This window comes from Amblyraja radiata, chromosome 5 (genome assembly GCF_010909765.2).
Source record: "Amblyraja radiata isolate CabotCenter1 chromosome 5, sAmbRad1.1.pri, whole genome shotgun sequence".
Classification (NCBI taxonomy): Eukaryota; Metazoa; Chordata; class Chondrichthyes; order Rajiformes; family Rajidae; genus Amblyraja; species Amblyraja radiata.
Window position 1 is genome coordinate 24,761,378 of NC_045960.1, and position 27,841 is coordinate 24,789,218.

At 42.9% G+C, this 27,841-nt stretch overlaps 1 protein-coding gene across 4 annotated transcripts in view; it reads right to left on the minus strand.

Annotated features, from left to right (window-relative positions):
- The window catches only part of LOC116973103 (pleckstrin homology domain interacting protein), a 191,504-nt gene that overhangs the window by 24,497 nt on the left and 139,166 nt on the right, over positions 1–27,841 (minus strand). For all 4 annotated transcript variants that reach the window (XM_033020803.1, XM_033020802.1, XM_033020801.1 and 1 more), the window contains exons 23-33: positions 26,992–27,223; positions 26,771–26,890; positions 21,131–21,238; positions 17,699–17,823; positions 16,321–16,403; positions 14,466–14,577; positions 10,239–10,300; positions 6,177–6,332; positions 4,395–4,515; positions 1,463–1,588; positions 675–750 (exon numbers count right to left, since the gene is read on the minus strand). In XM_033020803.1, the coding sequence (XP_032876694.1) occupies positions 675–750; positions 1,463–1,588; positions 4,395–4,515; positions 6,177–6,332; positions 10,239–10,300; positions 14,466–14,577; positions 16,321–16,403; positions 17,699–17,823; positions 21,131–21,238; positions 26,771–26,890; positions 26,992–27,223 (1,321 nt within the window). The remainder of the gene's footprint in view (positions 1–674; positions 751–1,462; positions 1,589–4,394; positions 4,516–6,176; positions 6,333–10,238; positions 10,301–14,465; positions 14,578–16,320; positions 16,404–17,698; positions 17,824–21,130; positions 21,239–26,770; positions 26,891–26,991; positions 27,224–27,841) is intronic.

Here is a 27,841-nt window from a genome sequence, read left to right on the forward strand (position 1 = left end):
GGGTCAAAGACAAGGTCGGGGTGGGGTCAAGGACAAGGTCGGGGTGGGTCAAGGACAAGGTCGGGGTGGGGTCAAGGACACGGTCGGGGTGGGTCAAGGACAAGGTCGGGGTGGGGTCAAGGACAAGGTCGGGGTGGGGTCAAGAACGAGATCAGGGTGGGGTCATGGACAAGGTCGGGGTGGGGTCAAGAACGAGGTCAGGGTGGGGTCATGGACAAGGTCGGGGTGGGTCAAGGACAAGGTCGGGGTGGGTCAAGGACAAGGTCAGGGTGGGGTCATGGACAAGGTCAGGGTGGGTCTAGGACAAGGTCAGGGTGGGCCAAGGACAAGGTCAGGGTGGGGTCATGGACAAGGTCAGGGTGGGTCTAAGACAAGGTCAAGTTGGAGCCTGGAACAGAGTTGGGACGAGGACAAAGCCTCAGGGACAAGATGGGCCGAGGAGGGGGTCGGGCCGAAGTGGATGGGCTGCGTCGCCAAGAACAAAGGGGGACCCGTCATGGGGGGATGGGGGAGAGATGAGTACTTTTTGTAACTTTGTCATCACCTTTGTGGCGACTCTTTTGTGTACTTTGTATGCAAAAACAATTATTTTCCCAGCACCTAGCTAGGTACAAGTGACAATAAAGAACCATCATCATCAAATTATTCTGTTCAGTTTCAGAAACTTATTTTACCTCGTCCTCATCATCTGACATCATTTTCTTCTTCAGGTTATTATAAAATGGAACGATATCAGTACAGCTCTGGTCTCTGCAGCAATAAATAGTTAAGGTTAAGTTATAATAGGATATGGTCAAAAGGCAGGTCAATCAACTAAAGCACTACTGACAGCTGAGAGATCATTGGGAAAGTAATGAGGGAATATAATGACATTCTAGCGTTTTAAGCAATGGCGACCTGAGATGTCTTACAGATTTGAAAAATAGGATAAACATTTTTACAATGAAGCAATGCAACCCGAGCATACAAATCACACCGGCTTTAGTTTTCATAGGTTTGCATTTAATTAAAAATGAGCTGCAAACGAAAAACTATAAAAACACGGGCAGCACGGTGACGCAGTGGTAGAGTTGCTGCCTTATAGCGCCAGAGACCCGGGTTTGATCCTGACTACAGGTGCTTGTCTGTACGGAGTTGTTACGTTCTGCCCTTGACCTGCGTGGGTTTTCTCCGGGATCTCCGGTTTCCTCCCACACTCCAAAGACATACAGGTTTGTAAGTTAATTTGCTTAGGCAAAAATTGTAAATGGTCCCTAGTGTGTGTAGGATAATGTTAGTGTATGAGCTGATTGCTGCTCAGTGCAAACTCAGTGGGATGAAAGCCCTGTTTCTGTGCTGTTCCTCTGCACAAAATAAAACTAATAACATATGCATTGTATATCGAACAAAATGTCTCACTTTAAGGCACAAGCGATTTTTATTAGCTGCAACATATTTACATATACAACGAAACAAAACTTACTTTATAAAATGCAGGAGGACATTGATGACAAATTTGGCAGATTTAACTATAGGACTTCCAGGTTCATTGAAGGTACCTGCATTATGTTCAATGTATCGTACCTCCCATATCAGGGATGACACACGTCTGAAAAACAACATCATTTTGAATAAGCATTGGATTTAAAATGATTATAACATAACCATTGACGAGCATAAGCACTCCTGTGTCAGGGGTGATGCGTCTAACGATGAGAATGTTGGTGTTTCTGGGAACATTCGTACACAGCATGATATCAATCAAATAAGGTTCTTTTCACATATGATCTCTTTGAATACAAGCCAAAATTAAAGATAAAAGACCATCAATAACTAAGTGGGAAATTGTCCATTAATTACTCTTGCTGTTTATGGAAGGCAATTAAATGTCAATAAACTGAAGGCCTTTGTTTAAATTTTCAATGTATTAAAGTCATAGCGTCATCGAGTGTGGTAACAGGCCCTTCAGCCCAACTTGTCCACACCGACCAACATGTCTCATCTGCACTTGGCTCAACTGCATGCGTTTGGCCCATATCCCTCTAAACATGCTAATCCATGTACCTGTCTAATTGTTTCTGTCTCAACTACCTCCTCTGGCAGCTCGTTCCATACACCCACCAAGCTTTGTGTGAAAACAGTACCCCTCAGATTCCTCTTAAATCTTTTCCCCTTCACTTTAAACCTTTGTCCATTGGTCCTCGATTCCCCTGCTCTGGGCAAGAGACTTGGTGCGTCTACCCGATCTATACCTCTCATGATTGTATACACCTCTAGATAAGATCGCCCCTCATCCTCCTGCACTACAAGGAATAGTGTCCCAGCCCGATCAACCTCTCTCTATAGTCTACACCCTCTAGTCCTGGCAAGTGGATGAGAGGTCCTAGTCAAACTCTTAACATTCACTACTGTAATCAGGAGTTCCATGATGGGAATATGAGTTTGTAAAATTTACAAGGATAAATTATTGCTACTTTTATTTGGCCCCTGCTATAATTTTCACACAAAGTACAACATTACTGGTTCAGTATCTACTGCAATTTAATGCAAAGCAAATTGAATTATCGATTCACGATGGAACCTAATTCAACAAATTCAGAGGATAAACTGACTTTTTTTAAAAACGATGTCAAAGAGAATTTCACAGAGAACAAAATAATGTTATCTGGTATTTATATAGAGCTCTTACTGCAAATCTCAGAGGTATTTCACAGGAACATTAATAATACAACATTTCCTTATTTAAGGGGATGTAAGAGAGAATTCTAGAAGCTTGGGCAAGCAACATGTTTAAGAAATACTACAGAGGAGAATGAGACTTTAGGAAATAAATTCTACAGCTTGGAACCAGGAACACTGATGTCACATGCTCCCATTTGTGGAATGGTTATGTTCAGTGGACCAGAACTGGAAATGCACTGATATATTGTGGGGTTGTGGGCAAAAGAGATCACAGAAAGTAAACAATGGCAATGGATGAGTAAGATTTGAGTAAGTGTGAATTAGTATGGGTGTCAGGGATTATTATGGGGAGAAGGCAGGAGAATGGGGTTGAGTGGGAAAGATAAATCAGCCATGATTGAATGGCGGGATAGACGGTGGCCTAATTCTGCTCTATAACTTATGAAGTTATGAATGCCTTCTCTGCATGAAATATAAAAACTTTCTGACAAATATTCACTTTATGCAATGCAAGCTCACACTTCTGGTTGTTTTTCCACTGCAAACATCCCTGCATCAATAAGAACTGACGTGCTAGGCTAGAGGCAGTTTCTATCTGCTGCCAGAGATTTTCATCCAGTAAATCTGGCAATTATTTAGCTAATTTGAACAGAGGCACAAATCTGAGTCAGTGCAGCTAAATTCATTACCTAATCTGTCATTTTTTCACCTTTCCAAGAATAGCTTTGTCATGTCACAGGGGGACACTGACTGTTTGTTAACCTCAACGTGTGAAAAAAACTGAGCAAGAACTGATCTTCAATACTCTAGTGCTTTAATGCATTAAATCCTTAACCGAGTTCCCCAAGATGGTAAACATAGAAAATAGGTGCAGGAGTAGGCCATTTGGCCCTTCGAGCCTGCACCGCAGGCTCGAAGGGCCTGCAGTAAAATGCAGTGGAAGCACGCACCAATCTTTTTTTTTCTTCCCTGAGATAGAATGTTTAACTTAAATAGCTGACAGCAATAGATTGAAATCTTAGTCATAAGTGAGGTCTGAATTTTGATCCCCAAGTTAAATAGCCATGCTGGTGTGTTGTATGGCTGCTACAACAGGTGCTGTTATTTAATGTAGATACACAAAATTGCAGATGCTGGAATCTTGGGCAAAACATAAAAGCGCTAGAGGAACTCAGTGCATCAGGCAGCATTTGTGGAGGGAATAGACAACTCAAGTTTCAGACATATTACAATTTTGCACTCAATCAGTCTGAAGAAGGGTCGTGATCCGAAATGTCATCGATCAATTTTTCTCCACCGATGAGGGGTGATCTTATCAAGGTGTGTAAGATCATGAGGTGAATAGATGGGGTGAGTACGGATTAATTTACGCAGAGAAGGGGAATCAAGAACCAAAGATCATAGATTTAAGGAGAGAGAGAAAAGACTAAATAGGACCCTGAGGAGCAACATTTATACAACAGTGGATAAATGGAACATGCTGCCAGAGGAGGTATTCGAGGCAGGTACTATAAACAACATTTAAAAGACATTTGGACAGCTACATGGATGGGAAAGGTTCAGAGGGATATGGGCCAAATGCAGGCAGGTGGGACTAGTGTAGATGGGGCATCATGGTTGGCAGGGGCAAGTTGGACTGAAGGGTCAGTTTTCGTGAACACTTTGCATTTTGCTGGCTACTGTAACTTGCTGCATTTCTAGTTGGTCCCGTGTATGATGCGGTGAAAGCTCACCTGTAAAACCTGTGCTCTAACCTCTCTTTAATCGTGTTGAGGTCTGTGGGATATGCCACCACTGTACAATACAAAGGATAAGCCTGGAGGTCCACAGGGGCCACAAATGGAGCAGCAATATCTGAAAAAGATTACATTTGTTGGAATTATTCACAATATAATTGACTGTGAAATACTTAGAATGTAACCACCCCACCTCTGTCCAAGTTATTGAAAGATTGGAAAAACTACTATGAAACACGAAGATCTTCTTATTCCAAATGAATCTCCCAAAGGCAGGCTTTTCATACAAATGAGATCAACATTAGAGTGAAAATAAATTATGAATGAAATGCGTGAGCCTCATATTAATTAATTAACTTAATTTAAGATAATGCCCTGAAGAACATTTATTTTTCATCTTCATGATATATCAGCATGTTTTTTCATATTTATATTTCTCTTATTTTCCTATGCGAGTGACCACCGACATTCAGCCCAGCCGATGCCATCTCTCCGAACATTCCCATCAGACCCATTCCTCACCAATGCACTCAATACCTGTTTTTTTCCCCACTGCTGTATAATTTATGCATAATGTTGTATATTTCTTGCATAATATACATAATTTATGCATTAAAAAAAAAAGTTCCGTTTAATTCAGAGATACAGCACGGAATTAGGCCCTTCAGCCCACCAAATCTGTGCCGACCAGCGATCCCCGCACATTAACATAATCCTACACAAACTAGGGACAATTTACAATTATTACCAAGGCAATTAAAAGGCAAACCTGTACGTCTTTGGAGTGTGGATGGAAACCGGAGTTCCCGGAGGAAGCACACGCAGGTCATGGGGAGAATATACAAACACATACAGACCACACCTATAGTCAGGATCGAACCCAGGGGTCTCTGGTGCTGTAAGGCAGCAACTCTACTGCTGGACCACGGCACTGCACTATGTGGTGTCTGAGTGGTATGTGTTTACGATGCTGCTGCAAGTGAGATTTTCATTGTACCAACACCTCACCCTACTTGTGCATATGACAATAAACCCGAATTTCTTTGCAATCAATTCTTCTCCCACAGACCCATCAACACCTCCCGATTTCCCCCTGCCACCTAACTAGAATAGGAGACATTTATACCAGCCAAGCAGCATAGCTTTAGGCTGTGGGAGGAAAGGGTAGCGGCAATAAGGGTAGAGGAGAACCAGCCAAAGTCAGGTTTGAACTCAGGTAACTAGAATTGTGTGCTGCGCTACTAATTGCTGTGCCACTGTCCATTTAAACTACCCCCGTGGCTGACAGTAAAATCGGGTTGATGCATTTTACATTTCATCAAATGCAAATTCAGGTATTGACAGGGTATGACTAACTAGGGGCAGCACAGTGGCGCAGACGGTAGAGCTGCTGCCCCACAGCACCAGAAACCCAGGATCGATCCTGACCTCGGATGCTGTCTGTGCAGAGTTTGTTCGTTCTCCCTGTGACTGCATGGGTTTCCTCCCACATTCCAAAGACATGCATGTTTGTAGGTTAATTGGCTTGTGTAAATTGTCTCCAGTGTGTAGGATGCGAAAGTGGGATAACGTCGTCAAACATTATCGATTTCTGGTGCATTATCGATTTCCTGACGGATGGCATAAAGACGGCAAAATCGCTCAAGAGTTGGGTGGAGTGAAGATGGGGTTTTAGGTGAATAAGAATTGAAATGAACTTAAAAAACATGTCAAAGCTTCAATGTCAGGCATTATATTAATTTAATTATTGCGCTTTATTGCATCGTTTATTACACATACCCAGAGTTATAAGTTGACTGATCCCAGACTTAATTCTTTCACATTCTTCATTTCTCTTTTTGCAGCCCCATTCTCCTTCCTGAGGTTTGTACAGCTGGACCTTGTGCTCAGCAGCCGTCAAAGGAACACTTGAGCCCGGCTCAGTGGGAAAAACAGCTGAAATCCAACAGAAATGACACACATTGAATGAATGAATTCATTGATTGATTAATGATACATTATTATCACATGTGACAAACCACAGTGATATTCTTTGTTCTGCATACCCAAGAGTCGCCACATAAAGGGCACCAACAAAGTTCCAGTAACACTCTCATCACTTGAGAGGAAAATCTAACCAGTTCAGATAATATCAACAACTCAAGATTTAAAAAGAACAATGAACATGTGAGTGTGTGCAGGAAGGAATTGCAGATGCTGGTTAATACCAAAGATGGAGTAACTCAGCGGGTCAGGCTGCATCTCTGGATAAAAGGAACAGGTGACTGTTCGGGTTGGAACCCTTCATCAGTGAGTAGAGGAGAGTGGGGGAGGGTTGTAACTGGAGGTAGGAAAAGGCCAGAACAAATGAACCATCCCTGATTTGTTCTGGCCTTTTGCTAACTCTGGTTCACCATCAACCCCCCTTATTTTCAGTCTGAAAAAGGGTTCTGACCCGAAATGCCACCCATCCTTTTTCTCCAGAGATGCTGCCTGACCCGCTTGGGTCAGCACTTTTGACTAATTACATGCGAGTGTTGTGCATCTATACAAATAAAAGAGGTTTGAGCGAAGAGCGAATAATTTTAAGAATTCTCCCAAGTGTGTACAGTTTTGTGTACAGAATTGTGTACAGTTTTGGTCTCCTAATTTGAGGAAGGACATCCTTGTGATTGAAGCAGTGCAGCGTAGGTTCACGAGATTAATCCCTGGGATGGTAGGACTGTCATATGAGGAAAGATTGAAAAGACTGGAGTTTAGAAGGATGAGGGGGGGGATCTTATAGAAACATATAAAATTATAAAAGGACTGGACAAGCTAGATGCAGGAAATATTTTCCCAATGTTGGGCGAGTCCAGAACCAGGGGCCACAGTCTTAGAATAAAGGGGAGGCCATTTAAGACTGAGGTGAGGAAAAACCTTTTCATCCAGAGAGTTGTGAATTTGTGGAATTCCCTGCCACGAAGGGCAGTGGAGGCCATGTCACTGGATAGATTTAAGAGAGTTAGATATAGCTCTAGGGGCTAGTGGAGTCAAGGGATATGGGGAGAAGGCAGGCACGGGTTATTGATTGGGGACGATCAGCCATGATCACAATGAATGGCGGTGCTGGCTCGAAGGGCCGAATGGCCTCCTCCTGCACCTATTTTCTATGTTTCTATCCCTCAATTTATACTTTCTTTCCATTTCTTGACAGTTCTAGTATCACTCTATAAGACTTTGTTTTTCACTTTTGCTGGTATTTTATGTGATATGGGGGGGACCTCATTGAAACATATAGAATAGTGCAGGATAGAGTGGATAGAAACATATAGAATAGGTGCAGGAGCAGGCCATTCTGCCCTTCGAGGCAGCACCACCACTCAATATGGTTATGGCTGATCATCCTAAACCAGTACCCCGTTCCTGCTTTCTCCCCATATCCCTTGATTCCGTTAGCCATAAGAGCTAAATCTAACTCTCTCTTGAATACATCCAGTGGCAGATAATTCCACAGATTCACAACTCTCTGGGAGAAAAAGTTTTTCCTCATCTCAGTTCTAAATGGCCTACCCCTTATTCTTAAACTGTGACCCCTGGTTCTGGACTCCCCCAACATCGGGAATCATTTCCTGCATCTAGCCTCTCCAATGCCTTAAGAATGTTATATGTTTCTATAAGAACCCCTCTCATCCTTCTAAATTCCAGTGAATATAAGCCCAGTAAATCCATTCATTCATCATATGTCAGTACCGCCATCCTCGGGACATTCCCGGGAATTAACCTGGTGAACCTACGCTAGACTCCCTCAACAGCAAGAATGTCCTTCCTCAAATTAGGAGAACAAAACTGCACACAATACACTAGGTGTGGTCTCCCCTGGACCTCCTAGCTCCTCTACTCAAATCCTCTCTCAATGAAGGCCACATGCCATTTGCTTTCTTCATGGCCTGCTGTACCTGCATGCTTACTTTCAGTGACTAATTAAAGCTTCTTTAGGTATGTGAAGAGGAAAAAATTAGTTAAGACTAAAGTTGGACCTTTGAGGACAGATTAAGGTGAATTTATTATGTGGAACAAGAATTAGCAGAGGAGTTGAACAGGTACTTTGGATCCGTCTTCACTAAGGAGGACACAAGGACACCCAGGTCTCATTGCAACTCTCCTTTTCCTAATCTGACACCATTCAGATAATATTCTGCCTTCTTGTTCTTGCCACCAAAATGGATAATCTCACATTCATCCACATTATAGAAACATAGAAATTAGGTGCAGGAGTAGGCCATTCGGCCCTTCGAGCCTGCACCGCCATTCAATATGATCATGACTGATCATCCAACTCAGTATCCCGTACCTGCCTTCTCTCCATACCCTCTGATCCCCTTAGCCACAAGGGCCACATCTAACTGGAAAGTAGGGGAAGAATATGACCTGCTCAGTTGAACGGATTGTTGAAGAACAGAATTTAAATTTAAAATTGATGTTGGTGATTAATAAATATCAAGACAGCAGCAAACTTTTCCAAAAGTCAACACCTTCTCAAAGTCAACAGCTTTGGACTGTAACGTTTTTGGACTGCCCTTTATAAACACCTTACTTCCCTCTTTCAATATTGCCTCAAGATTCACCCGGACACGGACCAGCATTAACAGCACACATTTGGACATAATACGCTTTTGGGTATTTGCTTAAACATAACATTTATGAGGTTAGAAATATTTCCTTGCAAAGCCATCTACTATTTTTCAAAGGTGTGAAAAGATTGTGACACAAGAACTTCTACACTCAGACCTCTATTTGCAGAAAGCCGAATCCACAGTCAATCTACAGGAGATAATTAAATATAACACAGATCTATTTCTTCCCATTATCTCAACTAAGGAACTAAAAGACCTGCTGCACACTCATCCCCAGGGCATCAGTGAGCCCTTTCTCTAACTGCTGAACACGTAAATAAAAGCTTTCCACTGTACGTCGGTACATGTGAGTAATAAACTACAGCATAATTTTATGATTCCGATGATCTGTTACCAATCTACAGGCCACATTTTGACAGGTGTTCATTATTTATTCAGAACACTTTGCACAAAAAACTCTAACTCCAGCTACATTTTATACAGGAGTCACAACTGACCTTCACTTCCTTGTTTACTTATCTCCAAAAGATTGCAATGACATTTTCATAATCATATTATAAAACAGTGACACCTTTCATTCAAATGTTAAGAAATATTATTTCTCAATTTTCTATCATGCTCTTTACATAGGGATAGTTATAAAATGTGGAAAACATCAAATAGAATGTCTATTCCAGTGAAATTCGTAAGATGCTTTGCACATCATATCAACTTCAATCAAAAGCTATGGTTAAGTATGACCTGTATGCAATATTGAGAGTTTAAGAAGGAACTGCAGATGCTGGAAAATCGAAGGTACACAAAAATGCTGGAGAAACTCAGCGGGTGCAGCAGCATCTATGGAGCAAAGGAAATAGGCGACGTTTCGGGTCGAAACCCTTCTTCAGACTGAAGAAGGGTTTCAGCCCGAAACGTTGCCTAATTTCCTTCGCTCCATAGATGCTGCTGCACCCGCTGAGTTTCTCCAGCATTTTTGTGTACCTGCAATATTGAGAGGGTCTGTGGCTTTTGCTTTGATTCAATTAGCATAAAGTTTCAATTCAGATTCAATTTACATTCAGAGAACAAAATAGATGCATACAAAGATAAAACAAACAAAAAAATATTTTGCACTATTTTGGCCACAAAACAAAACTTACCTGTCACTTCCATTATCAGCAGATTCAGTACCTAACATGTTAAAGACTAGAAGCTGCACTTTAAGGAAAAGTACACTTTCTCTCTTTTATGTTTTCTTTGTACATACCATGAGGTGGTATCACTTCCATATCCCAAGGACTCATCTTCTCAGTGTCACCATTATCCCAGCTGGAAGTAGAAAGACAAATACATGCCTCTAGAGCCTGCTATGACATTCACAGATCCTCGAGAGTCAGATTGGATATCAATTACATGTATATTTTTCCTTTGAAACAGATGTGGCTTTTTAGAAAGTACATGTCATCAGTTCTCAACAGATAACTTTTGAATTTATAAATGCTATCTGGAGAAAAGGACTTTAAGGGGAAAATGTTGTGACCGTCTGAAGAAGGGTCTCGACCTGAAACATCACCCATCCGTGTTCCCCAGAAATACTGCCTGATCTGCTGAGTTACTCCAGCACTTGTGTCCTTAACATACTACACTGCTAATAAAAATGAAAAAGACTGGACATATTCTGTAGTTCAGGGAGCATTCATACCAAAGGTCAAAGACCCTTTATTATTAGCATTTGTAAGGACAACATCCCTTTTTCTGAGTGTCTCCATCTCTGTCTCATTTGTTCTTCTTGAGATAAGTGTTTTCACTCTGAGATGTCCTCCTTTTACAGGAAACAGGGGTCTCCCCCCCCCCCCCAACTCCTCATTGTTATTGGCGTTGTCCTCACCTGCATCTGCGATCGTTTCGATGAACACCTCCGCTCTGTCCGTCTTAACTTACCTGATCTCCCGGTTGCTCAGCACTTCAACTCCCCCTCCCATTCCCAAACTGACATTTCTGGCCTGGGAATTGGAGGAACAGCACCTCATATTTTGCTTGGTTAGTTTACACCCCAGAGGTATGAACATTGACTTCTCTACCTTCAAATAGCCCTTGCTTTCCCTCTCTATCCCCTCCCCTTCTCAGTTCTCCTACCAGACCTTACTGTCTCCGACCACATTCTATCTTTGTCCCGCCCATTCCCCTGACATCAGTCTGAAGAAGGGTCCCAACCCGAAACGTCACCCATTCCTTCTCTCCAGAGATACTGCCTGTCCCGCTGAGTTACTCCAGCATTTTGTGTCTATCTTCTCCATCATTTCCTGCAGTTCTGCTTTCCCCCACTTTAGACAGAATAGAGGTAGACCTCCCTTGGTCGTTACCTTTTACTCTTTGACTGTACACCAGCTCTCCCCTCATTACACTTTCAGTCCTGATGCAGGGTCTCGATCCAAAACATTGTTTTGTATCTATGGTTGCTGCCTGGCCTGCTGAGCTCCTCCGGCATTTTATTTTTGTTTCCAGCATTATCCATTTTTATTCCATATTTTCATCATAGGCAGTTTAAAATAAATCTAACTTGCTTTGCTATAATGATACTCAGAGGTAAGGAGTGTAGGAAAGAACTGCAGATGCTGGTTTAAATCGAAGGTAGACACAAAATGCTGGAGTAGCTCAGCGGGACAGGTAGCATCGCTGGAGAGAAGGAACGGGTGACGTTTTGGTCGAGACCCTTCTTCAGACTTAGGTCTGAAGAAGGGTTTCGATCCGAAACGTCATCCATTCCTTCCCTCAAAGGTAAGGAAATGGATAAAGGACAACCAACAATGGATAACAGCTCGAGGAGGAATTTCAATGAAACAATTATATAGCAGGAGCCCCCAAATGATTTGTTGCCACAATAATTCATAATTAATAAACAGGATTAGGAGTAAAACTACATTTGCGTGACTCTGATGGTAAATTAAGATTGGAAATGTAAGAACTACAGATCATGCTGGTGGTAAGAGAAGGGAAATGGGTTGCTACTGCTGAACTTCAGATGGACTAAATTTGGAAATGTGCATTATTAAAGATAGATCAATTTCAGTGTGTGTAGTTTAAGAGAATTATACGTTCGAAGCAATATCAGGAGAAATGGTGAAAGAACGATCCTAAAGTGGCAAAGATCAGTGAACATACAAATTTGATGGGCAGGTCTGATGAACCAACTGGTCTCTGAAACCTGGAGAAATTAGTATGGATGGATGGCCTGGGTAGCGTTGATGTGGAGAGGATGTTTCCACTAGTGGGAGAGTATAAGACCGGAGATCATAGCCTCAGAATTAATGAACGTTCCTTTAGGAAGCAGATGAGGAGGTGTTTCTTTAGTCAGAGGGTGGTGAATCTGTGGAATTCATTGCCACAGAAGGTTGTGGAGGACAAGTCACTGGATATTTTTAAGGCAGAGATAGATTCTTGATCAGAAGAGGTGTCAGAGGTTATGGGGAGAAGGCAGGAGAATGGGGTTAAGAGGGAAATATAGAATAGCCATGATTGAATGGCAGAATAAATGGGCCGAATGGCCTAATTCTGCTCCTATCATATGAACTTATCATGAAGCGAATCTAGGAGCAATAGAGGATTCAACACAGCTTTATACTGGGATAATCATCTCCCATAATCACCATCCATTCACTTTTTATACTTTTCCTCTTGGATCTAAATTCTAACTAAGGGATAGGTTATACAGGCATTTAGACGGACAAGGGCTGATTAGTGATAGTCAGCATGGGTCTGTACAAGGGAGGTTGTGCCTCACAGATTTGATTGAGTTTTGTTTTAAGACTTTGAAAATGTTGATGAGGGCAGAGCTGTGGATGTTGTATACATGGATTTCAGTAAGGCATTCGACAACGTTCTGCATGGTAGGCTGCTCTGGAAGGTTAGATCGCATGGGATCCAAGGAGAGATAGCTGAATGGATAGAAAATTGGCTTCATGGAAGGAAACAGAGGGTGATGGTGGAAGGTTGCTTCTCTGACTGGAAACCTGTGACTAGTGATGTGCCTCAGGTTTCGGTGCTGGGACCGTTACTGCTTGTCATCTACATTAATGATTTGGATGAGAACATACATGACAAGATTAGCAAGTTTGCCGATGATATAAAAGTGAGTGGTTTTGCAGGTAGTGAAGATGGTTGTGAAAAATTGCAGCAGAATCCTGATCGACTGGCCAGGTGGGATGAGGAATGGTTGATGGAATTTAATGCAGAAAAATGTGAGGTGTTGCATTTTCAGATGTCTAACCTGGGCGGGAACTACACAGTAAATGGTAGGTCGCTGGGGAGTGTTGTAGGGCAGATGGATCTAGGAGTGCAGGTGCAAGGTTCCTTGAAGGTGAGTCGCAGGTAGATAAGGTGATCAAAAAAGCTTTTGGTACATTGGCCATCATCTGTCAGAGTAGTGAGTATAGAAGTTGTGAGGTCATGTTGCAGTTATATAAGATGTTGGTAAGACTGCATTTAGAGTAAAGGGTTCAGTTCTGGACACCATATTATAGGAAAGATGTCAAGCTGGAAAGGGTACAGAGAAGATTTATGAGGATATTACCAAGACGAGAGGGTGTGAGCTATAGGGAGAGGTTGAGCAGGCTGGGACTCTATTCCCTGGAGCGCAGGAGGATGTGGGGTGATCTTATAAAGGTGTATAAAATCATGAGGGGAATAGATCGGGTAGATGCACAGTCTCTTGCCCAGAGTAGGTGAATCGAGGACCAGATGACATAGGTTTAAGGTGAAGGGGACAAGATTTAATCGGAATCTGAGGGGTAACTATTTCACAGAAGGGTGGTGGGTGAATGGAACAAGCTGTCAGAGGAAGTAGTTGAGGTTGGGACTAGTCCAACGTTTAAGAAACAGTTGGACAGGTACATGGATAGAACCGGTTTGGAGGGATATGGGGGTGGGAGATTGCAACCCTGTTTCGACGAATGCAATCGACCTGGTGTACATAATCAAATAAGATCAAATAGAACAAGTTGTCCTACACCTTTAGGCTGTGCATGCCATACGCAAGAAGAAGAGGGATATGGACCAAATACAGGCAGGTGGGACTAGTGTAGCTGGGACATTTTGACCGGTATGGGCAGGTTGAGCCGAAGTGCCTGTTTCCACACTGTTTCACTCTAAGAGACCTTTGGGAAAGACTTAAATATCTATTTCACCTTATATACCCCAAAAAATCTGCAAAGCCACTACTTTGTGTTTTAGCGGCAATATTAAACGTCCCCGATTTATGAATTAGTTCTTGGAATGAACTCCAAGGAGACTTTGGATTCACTCACAAAGACATTTGATGGGAATTATTCAAGGAATAGTTGGAAGCTATTGTTGTAACAGACATTATTGTGGTAAGGAAGAGAAGATCCATTATAGGCCAAATGCATCTGAATTTTTATATAACTTTATGACTTTACTATTTCATGTCAAAGATGATTTATGTTTAGCATACAGTGCGCTGCACTGGCTATCTTACCATACGTTGTAACACTGAAAGAGACTGTCAGGATACTCAGGCTGTAAGGGCTCTTGGCTTTCAATTGTCCCGAACCACCAAGCATCATCGATCACCGACCGAAACCGATCACCTATTACAGTGAGAAATCAGTTCAGTTTAGTGTATTGTCACTTGTACCGAGGTACAGTGAAAAGCTTTTGTTGCTTGCTAACCAGTCAGCGGAAAGACAATACATGATTGTAATCAAGCCGGACACGATAAGGGAATAACGTTTAGTGCCAGGTAAAGCCAGTAATGTCCGAGGGTCAAAGATCAAAGATAGTCCGAAGGTCACCAACATGGTCAATAATAGTTCAGGGTTGCTCTCTGGTTAGGGTAGGATGATTCAGTTGCCTGATAACGGCTGGGAGAAAACTGTCCCTGAATCTGGGTGTTTGCGCATTTTCACACTTCTATACCTATTGTCCAATCGGAGAGAGAAGAAGAGGGAGTGGCCAGGGTGCGACTCGTCCATGATTATGCTGCTGGCCTTGCCCGGGCAGCGTGTATGTATTCATATATTGAAATGTATTCAATATTCTGTTGTCAAATCTCAGCCTAGCAACTCTACTAACATAAATACAAAAGATACAAGAGTCACACAAAGAATATTTTGCAATCCTCTGCTAAGTCTCATATTTCAGTCACAATATCATTCAACCGTACAAAATGTGGTCAGTCTTACCGGCTTAATAGCATACCATCTAAATTTCATGAAGAATATTTAAGTCCAACAGTGCAACCAGTTGTGAAATATTAATTGCAGGAATGATGAATATCCCATTGCATTCTTCACTGTGTGAGAGAATGCAGGCATAACAATAATGTATCCAATGCATGTGTTGGATGGACATCGCAAGAATAAGCCATCACATGCAGGCAGAGGAGATTAGTTTAACTTGGCATCATGATCAGCATGGACACTGGGGGCCGAAGGGCCTGTTCCTGTGCTGTACTGTTTTATGGTCTAACACTTTTGGATGTGATTTGCTGCTGTCAACTTTAGTCGCAGTGAGTAATGATCAGAGAGGGTCTATCTTGAGTTTTCAGCTCACACTCGGGAGCACTGACATGGTGTTGGAGGGGGAGGGGGCATGGGTGAGATATCGAAGGGTCAGATGATAGATGACAGACTGGGTGATGAATTGTGCCAAGGAGCCGAACGGAATAAAAGGTAACCTCGAGGCTTCACTGACAGGAATCTCAATCTGGCTCCATCAATGTACAGCTAAGGTCGTGCCCAATGTTACATGGCTTCATTTCCTTCACAATGCATGAAATGGAGCTTTACAAGGTTGTGCGATATTATCCCACATGTACACTGCCACTAGTATTGTTTAGGTGAACAACCAGAGCAGTGTACTGTAATTCAATTTGAAATGGCCCCAAATTACTCTCCACTCTGGAGGGAAAAGAAAACCAATTTTCAAGTTGCATGGTAATGAAAAAATACAGCTTTGTGTGTTCAGATTTCTAGGCACATTTCATTGCTTTATATTGACTGTACAAAGTGCTACATGATTCGCAAACACGGTATCACAGCAGTAGAGTTGCTGCCTTACAGCGCCAGAGGCCCAGGTTCAATCCCGACTATGGATGCTGTCCTTACGGAGTTTGTACTTTCTCCCCGTGACCTGTATGGGTTTTCTCAGCATGCTCCGGTTTCCTCACACACTCCAAAGACGTACAGGTTTGTAGATGAATTGGCTTGGTATAATTGTAAATTGTCCCTCGTGTGAGTAGCATACTGCTAGTGGGCCGAATGGCATGTTTTCGCACTGTATTACAAAACTAAACTAAACTGCGGGTAACGGCACGATTTGCCTTGACGCACCAATTTTCCATCGTCGAGTCTTTGTGTCATCAAACTGCTGTCTGAGTACAAGAAAATCGATAACATCTGGCATATCATGATACCTGCAGTCAACATAAAAGTATATAATTAAAAGAAAAATCCATACTTTTTTTTTACACCAATACAAAGAATATTCAAATATGTTTGAAAATGTTTAAAATGCTAGAAATACATTTGGATAAGTAACTGGTCTATGGCATTAAAGGTTATTGTAAGTCTTGAAACTTTTCTTATATTATCTATCTATATAACTCTAAAACTCTGATCTTGTATGTGTGTATATGTGCGTGTGTTTACATCTTCGCGAAAAAACTACACGGTAACGATAACATTTTTACATATTCCGGTTGACATTTTTCCCGTCGAGTCCAAATCAACTTATCTGAACATTTCATGCTTTATTTCTCGACATTACTGAAATTTTTTTTAAATATCAAAAGACTTTGAATTTAAACGACGAACTATCGCTGATGATGTCACAATGGGTCTGTTCGGTGCCGTCTCACACACAGAAGCTTCCTCGCACTTCGAGTGACGTCACCCCCCCCCCCCCCCCCCCACATTATTCAAAATACGCCGCCGGTGGAAGAAAGAACGTGCCCAGCGATGGAAAAATTGGGCTGAAGGGCCTGTTTCCATACTGTGATATTCTATGTCAGCTTCTAGGATCCCTGGACAGGTAAATATTCCAACTGGGTTTGGATGGGAATCCAAATTTAACACAGAATTAAGGTATGGGCATTCAAAATATCTGGATCTCATTTTGTATATGAAATATTGAGAGACCTAGATAAGGTAGACTGTCAGAACCTGTCTCCCAGTGTGTAAATATAAAAGAATAGAAGGCATAAGTTTAAGGTAAGAAAGGCAAAGTTTAAAAGATATTGCAGAGTAAGCATTCAACAAAGAGGTTGGTGGATGTCTGGAAAATGCTGCCAGAAGTGCCAAGGAAGAAGATACAATAGTGGCGTTTAAAGGGCTATTAGATAGACATATGTGTATGTAGGGCATGGAGGGATGGATCATGTGAAGGCAGATGAGATTAGTTTATCTTGGCATCATGTTTGGCACAGACACTGTGGGCAGAAAGGCCTGTTCCTCTGTTGTACTTTCCTGTTCGATGCTCATGTTAGAGCAATCATGGGCCAATATGCATTTCCCATGTTATAATCAGTGCCAGCACATCATCTGAGTCTGAAATAATTTGTTTCCATCCACTGTACATTTAAGCCCACAAGGATAAAAACATATTTTGTTGGAATTCTTGTTCGTGGCTCCCCCAATGACAATAACAAATACAAACATCCATTGATAAAAGGTCCAATGATTACATTTTATGAAAACAAATGCCTCTTACTTCATAGAAAATGACCCTCCTGTCAGTTTGCCAGTGTCTGGATCGAGGAATGCCAGTTTGATGCAGCACAGAGATGGAGGTCCCACTTCATATTTGATCCCAACAATTTTCACTAGCTCTTGCTCCTGATAAAAGTATAAAAAATATTCCAAGTTGTACCTGTCATTAATCTGGTTGTGTTTACATCTTGAATGAGTACAGGTAGTTTTAATATCACCAGAGCAAGTATTTTGTGAACCAAGCATTGGAAAGCACTCTAAATCCTTTCAAGGAAAAGAAAAACAATCATTACACAAGTAGTTGCCTTTTCAATGATTGGAACCGGCAATATACCAAAATCCAATTATAGTGCCCTCCATAAGGTTTGGGACAAAGACCCATCATTTAATTATTTGCCTCTGTACTCCACAATTTGAGATTTGTAATAGAAAATAAAATCACATGTGGTTAAAGTGCACATTGTAAGTCTTTAATAAAGGCCATTTATATACATTTTGGTTTTACCATGTAGAAATTACAGCAGTGTTTATACATAGTCCCTCTGCTATAATTTTTAAAGTTACAGTATGACTTTTTATATCCTTGCATGCCCAGGCCATAAAACCCCCACCACCGTGTTTCACAGATGAGGTGGTATGCTTTGGATCTTGGGCAGTTCCTTGTCTCCTCCATACTTTGCTCTTGCCATCACTCTGGTATAAATTAATCTTCATCTCATCTGTCCACAAGACCTTTTTCCAGAACTGTGGTTGCTCTTTTAAGTACTTCTTGGCAAACTGTAACCTGGCCATCCTATTTTTGCGGATAATCAGTGGTTTGCATCTTGCAGTGTAGCCTCTGTATTTCTTTTCATGAAGTCTTCTGCAGACAGTGATCCTTGACAAATCCACACCTGACTCCTGAAGAATGTTTCTGATCTGTCGGACAGGTGTTTGGGGATTTTTCTTTTTTATAGAGAGAATTCTTGTGTCATCAGCTGTGGAGGTTTTCCTTGGCCTGCCAGTCCCTTTGTGATTAGTAAACTCACCAGTGCTCTCTTTCTTCTTAGTGATGTTCCAAACAGTTGATTTTGATAAGCCTAAGGTTTGGCTGATGTCTCTAACAGACATTCTTATTTCTTATTTCTCACTCTCATAATGGCTTCTTTGACTTTCATTGGCACAACTTTGGTCCTCATGTTGATAAACAGCAATAAAAGTTTCCAAAGGTGATGGAAAGACTGGAGGAAAGACTAGGTGCTGAGAGCTCTCTTATACCTGCATGAAGGAGGCAATTAAACACAGCTGAGCAATTACAAACTCCCGTGAAGCCATGTGTCCCAAACATTATGGTGCCCTGAAATGGAGGCACTATGTATAAACACAGCTGTAATTTCTACATGGTGAAACCAAAATGTATAAAAATACCCTTTAATAAAATCTGACAATGTGCACTTTAACCACGTGTGGTTTTATCTATTACAAATCTCAAATTGTGGAGTACAGAGGCAAATAAATAAATGATAGGTCTTTGACCCAAACATTATGGAGGGCACTGTATATTGGATTTAAGAGTCTCCAGGAAATGTCCAACGAGAAATCCTCAAATGTAAATCAATTGCGTGTATAAATAAGGCATGAACCCTCTGCCCCAACCTTGTCACTTTCAGAGGTTCACGTGCATCTGCTCTAACCTCATCTCCTGCACCCGCTGTTCCCTTTACATCATCGAGACCAACTACAGACTTGGCGACCGTTTCGCTGAACACTTGCGCTCGGTTCGCCATGGCCTACTGCAAGTGCTCCCAGCCTGGGGTAAATGTACCCCCAGGGGGTAAATCTCACCTACCCAGGGGGTAAATTTGTTGATTCTGGGTTTGTACATATTTTTTCTCATTGACTGACTGTGTTTGGTTCTGGTATACCGGTATCTGTTCATCATTAGTTGTTCATAAATAAGTGAAATAACATTATGTTATGTGCTATTAAAGTTGCCGGGGTAAACGGGATGTAAAAGGTTGGGAACCCCTGTTAACTACTGGATCTCTCGGTTGTTAACCATTTTAATTCCCCTTCTCATTCCCACGATGACCTTTCTGTCCTGGGCTTCCTCCATTGTCAGAGTGAGGCCACATACATACTGGAGGAACTGCTCCTCATATTATACCTTGGCAGCTTGCAAACCAAGGTATGAACTTTGAATTCTCCAATGTTAGGTAACTAACATAAACCCCCTCCCCCACTTGTTCCACATAGATGTGCACCCATTTCTCCTCTTCCCTTATATTCCTTCCTCTGGAGTCAAAGTTTGCACTTCAAGATTCAAGATTCAAGAGAGTTTATTGTCATGTGTCCCAGATAAGACAATGAAATTCCTGCTTTGTTTCAGCACAATAGAATATGATAGGCGTGAATACAGAACAGATCAGTGTGTCCATATACCATTATATAAAGGTACACAAAAATGCTGGAGAAACTCAGCGGGTGCAGCAGCATCTATGGAGCGAAGGAGATAGGCAACGTTTCGGGCCGAAACCCTTCCTCAGACTAAACTGGGTGCAAGAGCCCAGTCTGAGGAAGTGTTTCGGCCCGAAACGTTGCCTATCTCCTTCGCTCCATAGATGCTGCTGCACCCGCTGAGTTTCTCCAGCATTTTTGTGTACCTTTGATTTTCCAGCATCTGCAGTTCCTTCTTAAATACCATTATATAAATATATACACATATGAATAAATAAACAGATAAAGTGCAAATAAACAGATAATTGGAGAGAGTACAGATTTTCATAAGTTCGGAGCAGAATTAGGCCATTCGGCCCATCGAATCTATTCCGCCATTCAATCATGGCTGATCCATCTTCCCCTCTCAACCCCATTCTCCTGCCTTCTCCCCACAACCTCCGACACACTTTGTGGGGAAATGGTGAAAACTTGTAAAAATAGTTAATCACAAGTCATTCCCTCAGATCCATCAGCAAGAGTTGAAGCATAGAAACGTAAAATTTGGATGTAGCCTTTCAACCATCAGAGAAAACACAGAACACCTAACTACTACCTTTACGAAAAGTCACAAGAAAATCTCCCCCTTGGATTCTATGAAAATATCAATCGATTGCTGTGTTATAGACACAAACTGCTGGAGTAACTTCAGTCTGAAGAAGGGTCCCGAGCTAAAATATCACCTATCCGTTACATTTTTTGTCCATATCAGACATGTTATGGGATCTGTTCTGAAGCAAACTGAGGAAAGGATTCGACCTGAAACGTCACCTATCTCTTTTACTCCGGAGATGCTGCCTGACCCGCTGAATCACTCCCGCACTTTGTGTCTACCTTTGGTATAAACCAGCATCTGCAGTTCTTTGTTTCTACTGTTGTGTTATGTGCAGACAACACAAACAGAACAATGCAAATGGTCACAGATAAACACGCTCGCAGGTCACCAGGGATAATTTACCCTTAAATCCATCTTGTGCCACGCCTGCTTTTTAGTATTTATGCCCGATAGCTTAAGCTTCTTAGCCATTTCAACGTAGGCTTCGTGACCCTGTCGAAAATAGTAAACCTAGAATTCAAACATAAAAATATATTTGTAGCCGGTTTGCAATTCCCACAAGAGTATGCAGATTTAATTTACCACATTACGCTACAAAACAGTGATTTATTACTGACAGCAATGAAAAGTTCCTGAGCAAACGCAAAATAATTCAACCAAGACCAATCAAAATGCCTCCGTTTGTCAAGAAAGATGCACATTATTACAGAAAAGGGGACTTAGTTTCTGTTGGTACTTACATAACTGAAATTAAATATGAGCAAACTAATACTAAGGAAAGGATTACAATGTATAAACATCATTCTTTTCACATGAACAGTTCAATGGCATGATTTAATTTTTGTTTCTGAAGAAGTTTAAGCTGCCACATATATTATAGATGATGTTATTGGCAGTCATTTTAGTATAAATCACACAATTCCAGTGCAAAATACAAGTCTTGCAAAATACTGATGTGCTGAGACATGTGGCAGGATGCAAATCTTATGTCAGTCACACATCCAGTCATGGAGTCATGCAGATTGGAAACACTGGCTTTTTGGCCCCCACACCAGCCAACAGGGGTGGAAATCCTGGGGGGTCCCCAGTTTTGAGAGGTGGGGGACGATCCCACCCTATTTTTTGTAATCCGGATTTTAAAACCCGGTGAAATCTCCGCTTTCCGCGAGGCAGTGGGACTGCTGATCGAGGGCACCGATTGGACGAGAGAGACGTCGGTCAGCAGGCAATGAGGGCGGGACCATGATAATTCAGCGCGATGATTGGAGGAGGGAGGTGTCGATCAGAGGCGGAAGTAGGGGGGTGGGACTGAGGATAGAGCGCGGTGATTGGAGGAGGGAGATGTCCGTGGGGTAAAGACAGAGCGGAACTTGATTTGCATGCCCAGGTCAAACGAAAAACTCTCGGCAGCCCGACTGGTGTTCCGTCAGTCCAGGCAGGGCTATAGGTTAACCCGGCGAGACAGGCAGGGTTGAACTGCATTTAGCGCTGCTTCTCCGCGCTGGCTGTGGGCCTTACGCGATTTTTTCGACGACTGCCGGCACCCTGCACTAATTACCGTCCATAGGGCCCACGGCTGAAGCCTCCGAAGCCTTGTGTGTGTGTGTGTGTGTGTGTGTGTGTGTGTGTGTGAGTGTGTGTGTGTGTGTGTGTGTGAGTGTGTGTGTGTGTGTGAGTGCGTGCGTGTGTGAGTGTGTGTGTGTGTGTGTGCGTGCGTGAGTGCTCGCGCGGCCGCCAAGGAATTGTGTCCCCCCTTGTCCCCTCCATGTTTTGATACCGATTTCCGTGCCTGCCAGCCAACATGTCCCAGCTACACGAGTCCCACCTGCCTGCATTTGGTCCATATCCCTCCAAACCTGTCCTATCCATGAACCTGTCTAATTGTTTCTAAAATGTTGCAATAGTCCCTGCCTCAACTACATCCTCCAACAGCTTGTTCTATACATCTACCACCCTTGGTGTGAAAAGTTAACCCTCAGATTCCTATTCCTATTCAGATTCCCCATTCTTATTCAGAATGGCAGGCAGTGACCAGTGGGGTACCGCAAGGCTCAGTGCTGCAACCGCAGCTATTTGCAATATACATCAATAATTTAGATGAAGGGATTCAAATTAAAAGGACCTGTCCCACTTTCACTACCTAATTCATGACCTCTGGCGAGTTTGCCCTTGACTCATACTCGCAGCATGGTCGTCACAAGGTCGTAGGTACTCGTGGCATCAAGTAGGTCGGGGCGTTTCTCTAACATGATGAAAAATGTCCACGAATAAAAAAGGTTGTGAATTAGGTCGTGAAAGTGGGACAGGCCCTTAACATTAGCAAATTTGCAGATGACACAAAGCTGGGTGGCAGTGTGAACTGTGAGGAGGATGCTAAGAGAATGCAGGGTGACTTGGACTGGTTGGGTGAGTGGGCAGATGCATGGCAGATGCAGTTTAATGTGGATAAATGTGAGGTTATCCACTTTGGTAGCAAAAACAGGAAGGCAGATCATTATCTAAATGGTGTCAAGTTGGGAAAAGGGGAAGTACAACGGGATCTGGGGGATCCTTGTTCATCAGTTAATGAAAGTAAGCATGCAGGTACAGCAGGCAGTGAAGAAACCAAATGGCATGTTGGCCTTCATAACAAGAGGAGTTGAGTATAGGAGCAAAGAGGTCCCACTGCAGTAGTACAGGGCCCGAGTGAGACCACACCTGGAGATTTATGTGCAGTTTTGGTCCCCTAATTTGAGGACATTCTTGCTATTGAGGGAGTGCAGCATAGGTTTACAAGGTTAAATCCCGGGATGGCGGGACTGTCATATGTGAGAGAATGGAGCGGCTGGGCTTGTATACTCTGGAGTTTAGAAGGATGAGAGGAGATCTTATTGAAACATATAAGATTATAAAGGGTTTGGACACGCTAGAGGCAGGAAACATGTTCCCGATGTCGGGTGAGTCCAGAACCAGGGGCCACAGTTTAAGAATAAGTGGTAAGCCATTTAGAATGGAGATGAGGAAACACTTTTTCACACAGAGTTGTGAGTCTGTGGAATTGTATGCGTCAGAGGGCAGTGGAGGCTGGTTCTCTGGATACTTTCAAGAGAGCTAGATAATGCCACTGTCCCACTTAGGAAACCTGAACGGAAACCTCTGGAGACTTTGTGCCCCACCCAAGGTTTCCGTGCGGTTCCCGGAGGTTTTTGTCAGTCTCCCTACCTGCTTCCACTACCTGCAACCTCCGGCAACCACCTGCAACCTCCGGGAACCGCACAGAAACCTTGGGTGGGGCGCAAAGTCTCCAGAGGTTTCCATTCAGGTTTCCTAAGTGGGACAGGGGCTTAAAGCTCTTAAAGATAGCGGAGTCAGGGAAATGGGGAGAAGGCAGGAACGGGGTACTGATTGGGAATAATCAGCCATGATCACATTGAATGGCGGTGCTGGCTCGAAGGGCCAAATGGCCTACTCCTGCACCTATTGTATATTAAAAATTTCCCCATTCACCTTAAACCTATGTCCTCTGGTTCTATATCCCCCTGCTCTGAGCAAAAGACTCTGTGCGTCTACAAGATCTATTCCACTCATGATTTTATACACCTCTATGAGATCACCCCTTATCTTCCTGCGCTCTAGGGAATAGAGTCCCAACCTGCTCAACCTCTCCCTATAGCTCAAAGGTAGACAAAAATGCTGGAGAAACTCAGCGGGTGAGGCAGCATCTATGGAGCGAAAGAATAGGTGACGTTTCGGGTCAAGACCCTTCTTCAGACTGATGTGGGGGGGGGGGGGGGCGGGAAGAAAAAAGGAAGAGGCGGAGACAGCAGGCTATGGAAGAGCTGTGAAGGGGAGGGGAAGGAGGGAGAAAGCAAGGACTACCTGAAATTGGAGAAGTCAATGTTCATACCGCTGGGCTGTAAACTACCCAAGCGAAATATGAGATGCTGCTCCTCCAATTTGCAGTGGGACTCAATCTGGCCATGGAGGAGGCCCAGATAGAAAGGTCGGATTTGGAATGGGAGGGGGAGTTGAAGCGCTGAGCCACCGGGAGATCAGGTTGGTTAATGCGAGCTGAGCAGAGGTGTTGGGCAAGCGATCGCCAAGCCTGCGCTTGGTCTCACCGATGTAGAGCAGTTGACACCTAGAGCAGCGGATGCAATAGATGAGGTTGGAGGAGGTGCAGGTGAATCTCTGCCTCACCTGGAAAGACTGATTGGGTCCTTGGATGGAGTCGAGGGGGGAGGTAAAACGACAAGTGTAGTATTTCCTGCGGTTGCAAGGGAACATACCAGGGGAAGGGGTGGTTTGGGTGGGAAGGGACAAATTGACCAAGGAGTTACGGATGGAGCGGTCTCTGCGGAAAGCTGAAAGGGGAGGAAATGGGAAGATGTGGCCAGTGGTGGGATCCCGTTGGAGGTGGCAAAAATGTCGGAGGATTATCTGTTATATGTGACGGTTGGTAGGGTGGAAGGTGAGGATAAGGGGGACTCTGTCCTTTTTACGAGTGGGGGGATGGGGAGTGAGAGCAGAGCTACGGGACATAGAGGAGACCCTGGTGAGAGCCTCATCTATAGTCCAAGAGGGGAACCCCCGTTCCTTAAAGAATGAGGACATCTCCGATCCCCTGGTTTGGAACACCTCATCATGGGTGCAGATGCGGCGTAGACGGAGGAATTGGGAGTAGGGGATAGAGTCCTTACAGGAAGCTGGGTGGGAAGAAGTGTAGTCCAGATAGCCATGGGAGTCAGTGGGTTTGTAGTAGATGTCAGTCAGTAGTCTGTCACCTGCGATGGAGACAGTGAGGTCTAGAAACCAAGTTCAGAGCTATTGCATAACATATTGAAATGTGAGGCCATGCATACTTCAGGCAAAATTAACAGAGAGAAAAACAGTCAATGTTTCATGTGAATGACCTTCCATTACAGCCGTGTATTTTTATATGTACGAGTAAGTTCAGGCTACTTTGCATTTTGCTCTGATGCACCCATTAAGTGAGGCAACATAATCCAATACAATTTCTTGCTCTACCTGATTATTTTGACATGAAATATTAGGCATCTTCTGTCAATTATCTGTGACCAACAGAGGTGTTAGAATTGGAAATTAATGGAAAGTAGAGATTTTTTAAAGCAAAATGCATTATTTCCTGGGTGTCTCCACATTTGTACTGTTTGTGCGTGGCCACGGAGCATTACGTGAGGTAGAGGGGGCTGCCCCTGATGATTTGGCTGTATAGCAATTTATAAATGAGGTTTACAAATCTGAATAAGGAGAATGGGTGGCACAGTGGCACTGCAATAGAGCATCAGAGACCTGGGTTAGATCCTGACTATGGAGTCCGTCTTTACAGAGTATATACGTTCTCCCTGGGACTGAGTGGGTTTTCTCCAGGTGCTTCGATTTCCTCCCACACTCCTAAGATGTGAGGTTTGTAGGTTAATTGGCTTCTGTAGATTGTAAATTGTCCCCAGTGTGTAGGAAAGTGCTAGTGGGGACGACAGATGGCACAATGGGCTAAGTGTTCGGCTGGCAACCGGAAGGTAGCTGGTTCGAATCCCGCTTGGAGTGCATACTGTCGTTGTGTTCTTTGGGCAAGACACTTCACCCACCTTTGCCTGTGTGTGTCCTTGGGCAAGACACTTCACCCATCTTTGCCTGTGTGTGTGAATGTAATTCTGTGAAGCACTTTGGGGTCAATGCAAGTTGACTAAAAATGTGCTATATAAATAAAGACATTTATTTATTTATTTATTTAGTGTACGGGGTGATCACTGGTCGTCAAGGACTCGATGGGCCGGAGGACCTGTTTCCGTGCTGTATCTCTAAAGTCTAAAGTAAAGATTAACAAAACTAATGGATATTTTTCTGATGGGAAACCAAATGAAAACAACTAAGTGCAACTTACATTGATAGGAAAGGTTTAGAGGAATATGGGCCAATCATGGGAAGGTGGGACATATAGATGGGATATCATGGTCAGCGAGGGAATGTTGGGCTGAAGGGCCTGTAAAACCCCATAACTCCTAGCGTAAGCATCAACATGAGTGCGAGAGATCACAATACCTCATCTCCCATTTGCGGTACAAAGGGACATCGTCTGGGCATAGTGTCTGTAATCCACGCTGATGGTAGCCATTCTTCCAGAGTCTCTCCCTGCCCTGGTATGACCCTTGCTGGTGGTCTCTGTAAAAAGACAAGTAGCATTGAAAAGGTCATTTACACACCAAATGATTTGCTGCCTCCGCTTCTTCATTCAACAAAATGCATCAAAAATAAGTCATCACCTTCATTCTTTTCTCCCTTGGTTTTCTTATCTTTTGAGTTGCTGAGCCTTCTTTGTCTTCCTTGTGTTTTTTCCTCTCCTTCTTGGTCTCTTTTTCTTTCCCTTTCTCCTTATCTCCCTCATCTTCTGAACTGCTTGCGGTTTTTTTGGCTTGCTGCCGGGAAGATTTCTTTGGGGGCTGGAGGTTAATGCCAACGTCCGCTGTCCAGTCAGAATAGTCACTTGAATAATCACTAAAAAAACAAAAATAAATAAATTAAATTGGACACAATAGCTCCAATGGAAGGCTATGAAACGGGGGTATTAACTGTGTTACTATCTCCACAGGCTTCATGAGCCAGTTGATTTTAAAAAAATGATTATTTTGCACAAATGTTCTTTTAGAGTCATATAGAACATGAAGAGATTTGTGAGGATGTTGCCAGGACTTGATGGCCAGGTTAGGACTTGGGGAGGACTAGAACAAGCAAAGAAAATGACATTAATAAAGTAAAATTTAATTACATTGTCAATAGATTAAGAAAAATAAAATATTAAATCTTGAACTGTAAAAGGCTGTAAACTGCTGAGGGGTCAAAAATATTGTTTTGTTGTGCATTTCCTTCTGAGTTGCTTGGATATCCTTGAAGTATGTTGAGTTTCTATTATCGGAGAGGAGTAAATAGACTGGAAGAAAGTGCCTTCCTCCATCATGTTATTATAGACTGGGAAAAATATTGCCTCCTTATGGTGAGCAAAGTAATTTTAATTCAAAGGCACAGTATAGAGTGGGGGGTGGGGGGAGGAGGGATGGGAGGAATGGTGGGGAAGGGGTGGAAATGGAGCAGAGGGAAAAGAAGAAAGGTTGAAGA